Below are 11,651 nucleotides of genomic sequence, written 5' to 3' on the forward strand. Positions count from 1 at the left end.
AGGTTCTCCTCTGCTTCATAAGCCTGGCTGAATCACTCGCAACTTGTCTGCTGTTGCGAATACTCTGTGTTAGCGCTCAGACCCTTAGATAGTTCCGGTGTGTTTTGATCTGGGAGGAAACCGGGGATTTCACACAAGATAGGAATTATTGATAGCCTTAAACATTTACATTACTGTGTTATTATTTGTGCATGACTCTGACTCGTTCTGACTACTCTCTTGCTTAGTGACTTTGTACCTCTGCCCATCTGATCCTGCTGCCGACTCTGCTTGCTTATACCTTCCTGTCTCTGCCTCCCGATTTTGTACTGCATCTGTCTGTCTGTTGCCGAACCCAATCTGTCTGACCACTCTACTCTCACCAGAGGGCCCTTGACTCTGGTGAGGGGCACTGTACTGTTAGTACCCACCAGCTCCTCTGGTGAGGTATTTCCAAAGCTATTAGTACTACTGTTATCAAACCCGATCTGTCTGATCACTCTACTCTCACCAGAGGGCCCTTGACTCTGGTGAGGGGCACTGTACTGTTAGTACCCACCAGCTCCTCTGGTGAGGTATTGCAAAAATTATCAGTACTACTGTTTCACCAATCACTCGTTGCATTAGTTGTCACATCAGCTTGTTATATACCAGTATTATAGGTGATTCTGCAGATCACCCTATAATCAGGTATATATCTGCATTATAGGTGATACTGCAGATCACCTTATAATCAGAATTTTGTTCTTTGCTGACACAAATCGTTACACATATTTATTTCATTTTACACAATTTACATTGCCTGGCTGTCCTGCTGATCCTTTGCCTGTGATACTTTTAGCCACAGCCCCTGAACAAGCATGCAGCAGATCATGTGTTTCTGACTGAAGTCCAGGGCCGGCGCTACCAAAGAGGCAAAGGAGGCAGCTGCCCCAAGGCCCCAGAGCTTGTAGGGGCCCCCAGTGGCTACAAGAGGAAACATTTTCAAACGGCCTTATAGTTTTTGAGAAAATCGATTTTAAAGTCTCAAAGGAAAAAAAAATACACATTTAAAAACCTGCCGACTTTAACCTTCCTGGCGGTAAGCCCGAGCTGAGCTCGGGCTATGCCGCACAGGAAGATATCTCAGCCCCTGGTGGGGCGATTTGCGCACTTTAAACTGCTGTACGCGCAGCTAGCACTTTGCTAGCCGCGCGTACAGCTTGATCGCCACCGCTCTGCGGCGATTGCCCGCACGCAGCGGCGCAAGAGGGCCCCCCCCCCGCCAGAGCCCTGCGCTGCCCGGACAGTCTGACTAGATCATCTGCATGCTTGTTTCAGGTGTTATTCAGACACTACTAGCATAAACTCTGTATTATTGATGAAATACTGTAGTTAAAAACAAATTAAGACAAAAAGACAGACTTAAAGGGAACCTAAACTGAGAAGGATATGGATTTTTCCTTTTAAAATAATACCAGTTGCCTGACTCTCCTGCTGATCCTGTTTCTCTAATACTTTCAGTCACAGCCCCTGAACAAGCATGCAAATCATGTGCTCTGACTGAAGTCAGACTGGATTAGCTGCATGCTTGTTTCAGGTGTGCGATTCAGTGACTGCTGCAGCGAAAAAGATCAGCAGGACAGCCAGGCAATTGGTATTGTTTAAAAGGAAACATCCATACCCCCCTCAGTTTAGGTTCCCTTTAATTCAATGCAATGTAGCAGAGGCTAATTACTGTATAAAGTAGTGTGAAAGGAGTTGTATGCATCCTGCAAGGCCAGGATTTTGTTTTCTGGTTGCTTGAGACATCTGGATAACTGAGTTCTGGATAGCAGGGGTTTTACTGTAATTAACTTAAAATTAGGTAACCTGAGTAATTTAGCACAACCGTCTATATTTCGGTGCAGAAAATTAAAGTAGATCTGAACTTTTGCACAGGACAGAAGGAAAACTAGGGATGCTCATTCGGATTCCGCGGAAATGCAATTTCCGAAATTCCGATCGGAAATTGCATTTCCGCTTTGGAATGCGGATATCAGTAATACAAGTGGGGTGGAAATTTCCGCCGACTTTAACATCGATTTTCTCAAAAACTATAAGGTCTTTTTGAAAACTTTTTTCTGCATCTTGTTGACAAGATTCAGTTTAATAAACCCTGACAATTCTAGGACTTAAGGGGGCTTTGCTATGAACCACTAAAATCTGCATTATCCGATATGCGGTAATTTTAAGCCAATATGAAGACTCAGAATGAATAAACCAATCAGAGAATGGGGATTTAGGCAGAAATTTCAGTAATTTACATTGCAGTAAAAATCTGCTGACTTTAGCGGTTAATAGCAAAGCCCCCGTAAGTCCTAGAAACACCAAATTTTCAGGGTTTATTAAACAGAATCTTGTGAACAAGATGCAAAAAAAAGCTTTCAAAAAGACCTTATATTTTTTTAGAAAATCGATGTTGAAGTTGGGAGAAATTTCCGTGAATTCCGGCAGAAATCCGTATCGGAATGCGGAAATTGGTAGCGGAAAGCGGAATCGGTAGCAGTAACGGTAATTGGCAATGTCGGAATGCGGATTTACCATGGAATCAGAAATTGGCATTTCCGACTATCCCTAAGGAAAACAAGGAAATGCTGCGTGTATGTATGTACAGAGTTTAGCCTGTCTAATCCCCCATCTAGACCCGATCTCTGGCACAGGACCAGGACCGGATTTACCATAAGGCACTGTAGGCACATACCTACATGCGCCCAATGATAGAAAGGCGGCTCACTCCCCTCCTTAAGCGCCTCCCTCCCTCCTTCCCTATGCAGAGTCCTGAGCGGAGTGTAAAAGAGAGGTTACTCACTCAGCTCTCAGCATTCCACTGACAAGATCTCACTTCAGTCGGGGGCACTTTTAGCTACTTTGTATTAGGAAGCAAGAAGTTCCCTCAATATTAAAGAGACACTGAAGCGAAAAAAAATTATGATATTATGATTTGTATGTGTAGCACAGCTAAGAAATAAAAGATTAAGATCAGATACATCAGTGTAATTGTTTCCAGTACAGGAAGAGTTAAGAAACTACAGTTGTTATCTCTATGCAAAAAAGCCATTAATCTCTACAACTTTTAAAGTGGTGGAGAGGGCTGTCTTCTGACTTTTATTATCTCAACTATAAGTGAAAAAAAAAAAAAAAAAAACTATAAGGGCCCGTTTCCACTATAGCGTTGCGGAATCGCCGGCGAATCACCGCAGGCAAATCGCATGCGGGTGCGATTCCGCATGCGTTTTTTGCCGCGATTTTGCATGCGATTTCGCATAGGTAAGGCTGTATGCGAATTTAATCATGTCACTGCCTGTGTAAAATAACATTAATACCTATGCGAAATCGCATGCGAAATCGCGGCAAAAAACGCATGGGGAAAACGCATGCGATTTCCCTATTAAATACATTGCGTGCAATTCGCCTGCATTCCACACGCAGGCGAATTCTGAGGGCCCTACCCTGCAGATTTTTTCTGCACAGAAAAACGTGCGGGGAAACGCACAAGTGGAAACAGTCCCATCCACTTGTACTGACTGTGCGAATCCGCATGCGGGTAACGCATGCGGATTCGCGATAGTGGAAACGGGTCCTAAGTGAACAGTTTTCTTTTTCTCTGCCAGAGGAGAGGTCATTAGGGCACAGACTGCTCTGAAAGAATCATTTTGAATGCAGAGTGTTGTGTAATCTACACATATTAGAGAATGATGCAATGTTAGAAAAAACACTATATACCTGAAAATAAAAATATGAGAATATTTTCTTTGCTGCTAATCTTCTAGTAATTATTCATAGTACACAACGAATTCATTATATCATGTTTTTTTTTCCACTTCAGTGTCTCTTTAGCTACCTATGACGGGCAAGGGAAGTAAGGGAGAAGTGAAAGCTTAACTAGCCAATACACTTGCGGTGCAGTTCGGTGGGGTTTGTAGATTCATGGAGGGTGAAGTCTAAGATGCCAGATCATCTGTGCTTGCAGGCTCCTGTGAGGTAAATCTAGGCCTGCACAGGACAGAAGGTGACCATAGAGAAACGCAGCCTGCATGTACAGTGCTGCCCATAATTATTCATCCCCCGGCAAATTTTAACTAAAAGTTACTTTTATTCAACCAGCAAGTCATTTTTTGACGGGAAATGACATAGGTGTCTCCCAAAAAATAATAAGACGATGTACAAGAGACATTATTGTGGAAAAAAAATAATTCTCAGCTTTTATTTACATTTGAGCAAAAAGTGTCCAGTCCAAAATTATTCATACCCTTCACAAACTGTCACAGTCTGTGGGAAAATCCAAAGTTCTATACTATTCCAAATAGTCCAAGCTGTTCTCAAGAATCCTAATTACCCTGATTAATTGGGAATAGCAGTTTTAATCAACTCAACAGGTGAAAAACAGCAGCTCTCTGCAGTTGGATTGTGAACAGTCGTGGCTAAGACGAAGGAGCTCGGTGAGGACCTGCAGAATCGCATTGTGGCTGCTCACAAGTCAGGAAAGGGCTACAAGGCAATTTCTAAATGTTTTATTGTATTTTCATGTATGTAAGTAATTTAATGTACTTAAGAATTGGAGGCCTAAAATTCTTAAAAAAAATGTACCACTTTTAGACCCATAAATCCAGACAAATGCACCACCAGGGAGGTTAATAACATTTTTTTTAAACTATTTGGACTACGTACAACATTTGCTCAAACCTCATCCTTCACCCCTGTGCTGACTCCTCTTTTTAACCTCTTTTTTTTCTACTGGTATTTTACCATCTTCCCTGAAGAAGGTTGTCATAATGCTGTTAAAAAATACTTGCCTAAATCCTACAGCCCTGTCTAGCTAGTATCCAGATTCATTTGTTATATCGTAAATACTGGATCTACATCTAGTGGCTATCTCTGTTCATACTCGCCATTTAATCATCTCCAGTCTATCTTTTGCTCCAACCACTCCATGGAAATAGCTCCCATCAAGTGACCTCCTAACAACTCAAAACAAAGGCCACTACTCCATACTCCTTCTTGATTTGTCCATTACATTTGACATCGTTGACAACACTCTGCTTCTCCAGGCACTTATATTTAGGAATACAGAGCCTTGATCTTTCCTAGATTTGTTCCTATCTCTCTGCGGGGTCTTTCACTTTCTCATACTAAATCATAACAAGGTACCTCAAGGCTCCATCCTTGGTCCCCTACTCTTCTTCATCTATAGACTCTCAGGCCGTGACCTTAATACCCTGCTTTCATGACTCCCTCATTACTTCTGCACCATATTTTCTTTCATGACCTCTCACTTTAACTTAGCGTGAGCAAAACAGAAACAATTATCTTTCATCGTCTCAATCCACGTTTCTGCCAGAAATAAATAAACATCAGCAATACCCCTATAACCCCATCTCATCGAGTACGCTGCTAAGAGGTAATATCTGATTTAGCACTCTCATTCCTAGCTCATGTTTTCTCACTAACTCTATCTTGTCATCTTTATTTCAAAACATACTGACTTCCTCCCACAGGACACTGCTAAAATGCTATTGCATGCTGTAACTATCGCCTCCCCATCTCCTCAATCAATACTGAACTCTGCTGCTTGACACTTCCGTCAACTTCTACTCCTCTTTGCTAGGGATGCTCATTCGGATTCCGCGGAAATGCAATTTCCGAAATTCCGATCGGAAATTGCATTTCCACATCGGAATGCGGAAATCGGTAATGCAAGTGCGTTAGGCGGATTTCCGCCGGAAATTGCGGAAATTTCCGCCGGAAATCGCGGAAATTCCGCCCGACTTTAACATCGATTTTCTCAAAAACTATAAGGTCTTTTTGAAAACTTTCTTTTGCATCTTGTTCACAAGATTCAGTTTAATAATCCCTGAATTTGGTGTTTCTAGGACTTATGGGGGCTTTGCTATTAACTTCTAAATTCGGCGGATTTTTACTGTAATGTAAAATGCAGAAAATCTGCATCTGCCTATTTTCTGCATTTACATTACATGAAAAATCCGCCGACTTTAGTGGTAAATAGCAAAGCCCCCGCACGTCCTAGAAACACCAAACTTTCAGGGTTTATTAAACAGAATCTTCTGAACAAGATGCAAAAAAAAGTTTTCAAAAAGACCTTATAGTTTTTGAGAAAATCAATGTTAAAGTCGGGTGGAATTTCCGCGATTTCAGACGGAAATTCCGCATTGGAATGCGGAAATTGGTAGCGGAAAGCGGAATCGGTATTTGGCAATGGCGGAATGCGGAATTACCGCGGAATCGGAAATTGGCATTTCCGACCATCCCTACTCTTTGCCAAATTCTTTACTTTAATATTCTCCACAATCTTTTACCTCCATACGTCTCCTCTCTAATTTCCCGATACCACACCAGCCACAACCTCCACCTTGCATACAATCTTCCTATGTCCTCCAACACAATCACCTCCTCAGTCCTCACCTCTGAGTATATAGGGTTGTGGCATAGCTAGAGACTATGGGGCCCCATAGCAACATTTTCATGGGGCCTTTAGATTTAGGCACACTTGCGCAATGCCACCTGCCGCTAACCTATGGATATGATTACATGTCCATGCAATGTACTGTGTATAGTCCAGGGGCACTGAGACAAAGTCAAAGGGTAGAGAAAAAAGACAAAAGTTAATACATCAAGTACCAGCTGACCCTTCTCATCTCCAGGGCCCCATAGAAGTTGCTATGGCTGCTATGGCTATTGCTACGCCCTTGATACAGGGATTCTCATGCGCTACTCCCTTTCTCTAGAATTCCTTTTCAAATCAGATTCACCACTCTCCAACCCTGAAAACCTTAAGGGCACCCTCAAAACTTCCCTGATCTGGCAAACGTACGGTCTAACCAGGGTTGCTCGTAAACTACGCCAGCGCGAATCTACGCATCGTAGTACGCAACTACGCATCGTAGTTCGTAGGCGAAGTTTAAGAACTACACATACGCATTTCCGTGTAGTCGTAGTCCCGCTATGCGTAGCTTCGCCCGATACGCGTAGTTGACATATGTATTGCGAAGTCAATTACGCGTGCGGTAACTGCATTTATATGGGTCATTGCGCATGCGCAGAAATTTTATTGCCCTTTATACGCATACAATTCCGCATTGGATGTTGGAATGTATGCTTATATTAGTTTGTGTATGCGCATAGTTAGCAGATTATTGCAGAAATTTTTCCGCATAAGGGCATAAGCGATCGCATCAACTACGCTACGCAATACGTGAATCTTGCGTATTTTAATGCGTAGTCTACGGTATGCTAACGTAGCGAAGTGGCTGATTTCGGAGCCGTAGATTGCGAAGCGTATTTGCGTAAAAATACGCGTAGTTCCAGCGTAGCGAAGTTGGCTGACTACGACCATCCCTGGGTCTAACTTAGGCCATTCCATTCAATCTCTGACCAAGCTCTGCATCTTGTACAGTGTGACTTCAGAACTCCTCACTGCCAGATACCCAGCTTACTCATTAACTTACCTCTTGTTCTTCCCCTATCCCTTTAGATTGTAAGCCCACTAGAGCAGAACTTTCTCCCTTTGGTTTCCTGCATGTGTTGTGTTGTATGCTTTGCTAGATACACTGTATTGTGCTCTGTGATTTGTATGTTGCCTAACTCCTCTGTATTACGTATTAGTTTCCTACGTCATACAGAGCCACGGAGGATGATGGTGCTATATGAATCAATAACACAATAATAAAATGTATCATCACTGACTGTCCTCATTTGCATTGTCCAATCTGATGACATCCTGTTCTATTGCATGGCATAGAGTCCAGATTTCGCACATATTGGGAATGAGCCTTTCGTTTTTATTATCACTTTTTGAGGGTAAGGACCATTTGATCACCAATTATATGTTATTGACTATCTGCTTTCACTGGCAACTGGTTAATTTCTAGGCATGGAAGTGACAGCTTCTGTCTTGTCGGTACCTTCTCAGGACTATAGACAGTAAACATCACTGATATGCAGATTACAGCCATAAAAGTTTCCAGGCAGAATACAACTTCTAAAGACGGGGGAGAGATAAGACAAGCTCAATAGTTCATGTATTTTCACTCTGGGACACTGAAGCGAAAAAAATATTTTGATATTATGATTTGTATGTGTAGTACAGCTAAGAAATAAAGCATTAAGATCAGATACATCAGTCTAATTGTTTCCAGTACAGGAAGAGTTAAGAAACTCCAGTTGTTATCTCTATACAAAAAAGCCATTAAGCTCTACGACTTTCAAAGTCGTGGAGAGGGCTGTTTTCTGACTTTTATTATCTCAACTGTTAGTTGACTATTTACTTTTCCTCTGCCAGAGGAGAGGTCATTAGTTCACAGACTGCTCTGAAAGAATCATTTTGAATGCTGAGTGTTGTGTAATCTGCACATATTAGAGAATGATGCAATGTTAGAAAAAATACTATATACCTGAAAATAAAAATATGAGAATATTTTCTTTGCTGCTAATCTTCTAGTAATTATTCATAGTACACAACCAATTCATTATATCATTTTTTTTTTCGCTTCAGTGTTTCTTTAATAGGCTGTCACTGATTAGAAACAATAAAACATTCAACCTAGTTTGTGAATATTTAAATGTAAAGAAAACCATGGGATCCTTAACCACTTCAGTCTATCTGGATGACTATAGAACTTAATATCTCTGCTCTGAAAGATAAGCAACAGTATAATAACCTTTAAAGAAAAAATGTCTTTGTTAAAGCTGATACAAATCCTGCAATAAATCTGCAGTCTGTCTACTTCCTGCTTTCATGGAAGCATGCTTAGGGTTAACCTCCTGTTTTTACAGGTTTTTACAAATTAGCTGCTCTGCTGGGACAGCAGAGGTGTCTGAGCTGACACAGCTGAGAGATAAAATTACAGTGGTGATTAGTCACAGATGAGGGGAAATCAGACAAGCTAAACTCTCTAAATACATACTGTGCAGGAGTTCAGGTTCGCTTTAAAGGGGGCTTGGATGCCTTCCTTACATCAAAGGACAACTGTAACGAGAGGGATATGGAGGCTGCCATATTTATTTCCTTTTAAGCAATACCATTTGCCTGACTGTCTTGCTGATCCTCTGCCTCTAATACTTTTAGCCATAGACCCTAAACAAGCATGCAGCAGATCAGCTGTTTCTGACATTATTGTCAGATCTGACAAGATTAGCTGCATGCCTGTTTCTACTACTGCAGCCAAATAGATTAGCAGTACAGCCAGGCAACTGGTATTGTTTGAAAGGAAATTAATATGACAGCCGCCATATTCTTATCACTTCAGTTGTCCTTTTTAAAGGGGTTCTGTGGCATGTTAAGAAAAAACAAACTGACATTTACCTGGGGCTTCTATCGGCCCCCTGTAACGGTCATGTCCCGCGCCATCCTCCTACAATCATCCGTTCCCTGACGCCGGTCTTGGTCTAGTTATTCTTTTAACGTGACTGAGGCTGCGCGGGTGTGCCTGCGGGCATGCTTGCTCCCGTGCACGTCATCGGGAGCTTATGGCGCAGTACAAGAATACCTTGTACCGCGCCTGCACAGTAAGCTCCCGGAGATGCGAGCGGGAGCACACACGATTCGTCTTGTTAGACCAATAATTGACCAGTACGGGCGACAGGGAACGTAGGATCGGAGGAGGACGGCACGGGACATGACAGCTACAGGGGTCCGATAGAAGCCCCAGGTGAGTGTCAGTTTGTTTTGATTTTAACATGCCACAGAACCCCTTTAAGGACATCCATGGCTATTATTAGTAGGTCATTCCCGGCAGAGTTGATCCAAAGATTTTATCTGACTGCCACCAGGAGTTTGGAAGTCCTTTTTTCCCTTTAAAGGTTAATTGATCAAGTCTCGTAAGGGTTTTTTGATATGTGAAGTTGCAGGACAGAAATGTACTTACTTTATCCATTTATTTACTTACTAGCTGGTTACACGGCATTGCCCGGGTATGTATTTGGCTGGTGTTGGCACTTTTTCTAAACCTAACACACAATTACTCAATTACTCAATTACTTAGTTTGTGAGTTTTGCGGTCTTTCGCATCAATAATTAGCATTTAAATAAAACAAATCTGATTGGCTGTTTGTGGCTCCACTCCTTTTTCTGAATTTGAACCCCAGTCACCCAATGACCAACTGTACCAGGTTTGAGGCTTGTGTCATTAGCATTGCAAGAATGGCAGCAATTAAATATGCCCCTTGAAAATCAATAGGTGAATTTTGATTGGCTGTTCTAGGCTCCATCCCCTTTTCTGAATTTTAATCCCAGTCACCCAGTGACCAACTGTGCAAAGTTTGAAAACCCTGCAATTAACAGTGTAAGAATGGCTGCAGTTTACATTTTCCCAGTAAAATTAGCATTTGTCTCCGCCCACTTTTTGGTTATAGGGATAAAAAGAATCATATGTCATTCCAGGTAAAGTACTATGTGTGTGCCAAATTTCATTCAAATCCGTTCAGCCATTGTTGAGTGATTGAGTAACAAACATCCAAACTTTTGCATTTAAAATATTGGTGAGATTTTTTATGTTATTCCTGGTTGAACTTGATGGATGGACACCTTTTTTTTTTACCAGATTAACTATATCACTATACGAAAGTAAAAAAAAATGGCTTACACTGTCATCGACTGTTTGCGGAATGATTCTGAAGAACAAGCACAGTGGTAAGGCAGTCATGGCGGCAAAGCCCCAGATGACTACAAGTCCTAACGTCACCACCTTCACGTTACACTTGGTGGTCTGTCTCAACTTTGTGATGCAAAGCATTCTCTCCAGGCTGACGGCAGACAGCGAGGTCAGGATAACACAGCCACTGAGGACCATAACGTAGAAGAGCAGATGGCACACAAAGTGTCCCAGGATCCACTTCTCCGTCCAGCGGACCACTATGATGAACGGGATCATGCTGACGAAGATCAGGTCCGCACAAAACAGGTTCAACACAAAGCAGTTTGAGGTGACCAGTCTCTTCTTTTTGACCAGCAACACGATAGCACAGACATTGGTCAGCCAGGAAAGCACAAAGACCAAACACAAGAAAAAGGTCTCCACCACCGTCACCGCTAGGGTTTTGTTAAATTCCGAATAGAACGCAAACCTGGTGCAGTTTATATACTGCTCGTCGTGGCATCGGCGGACATGATGCTCCATTGTATGCAGGATGTATCAGAACTCCATGATCAGAAACCTGGCATAATTAGGACGTGTCTGGTTCCAATTCCATCATGATTGGTGGTCGTTAAGTCCAGGAGACCTCACTGATGGTCCTCAGAAAGATGCAGTGGAGCTCTGCATAGCCTCATGCAGCTAACAGCAGTCGTCCACACAGTGATATGAAACAAGGAAGTCACACGGCCTTCTTGTAAATATCCACCCATCTAAAACAAAGATGAGGGTGTTACGTTTTTATGAGCCATCCACTTCTATTATCAGATAATAGGGACGCTTCATTGTCTTGGGCTATTAGTGGTATTTGCAGAGTACAAACCACACTCTCGTAAACCTGCTATGTTCTTATGTCAGTAGGAAAGATAAAGTGATACAGTGCTTCCTGTGCTGGTGTTACATATGTGCCTGTTCAAGTTTATATTCAGTCAGAGTAATAGCACAGTATTATATCAGTCAATAGCCTGCTAGGGTGTACAATGATCTCTATCAGATGAGATGGGG

General features: G+C 42.2%; 1 protein-coding gene across 1 annotated transcript in view; it reads right to left on the bottom strand.

The window, feature by feature from the left end:
• The window catches only part of FFAR4 (free fatty acid receptor 4), a 43,510-nt gene extending 32,228 nt beyond the window's left edge, over nucleotides 1–11,282 (bottom strand). The window contains exon 1 of the mRNA XM_068258731.1: nucleotides 10,599–11,282. Coding sequence (XP_068114832.1) covers nucleotides 10,599–11,132 — 534 coding nt within the window. The 5' untranslated portion in view covers nucleotides 11,133–11,282. The remainder of the gene's footprint in view (nucleotides 1–10,598) is intronic.
• Nucleotides 11,283–11,651: the final 369 nt, after the last annotated feature.

This window comes from Hyperolius riggenbachi, chromosome 10 (genome assembly GCF_040937935.1).
Source record: "Hyperolius riggenbachi isolate aHypRig1 chromosome 10, aHypRig1.pri, whole genome shotgun sequence".
NCBI lineage: Eukaryota > Metazoa > Chordata > Amphibia > Anura > Hyperoliidae > Hyperolius > Hyperolius riggenbachi.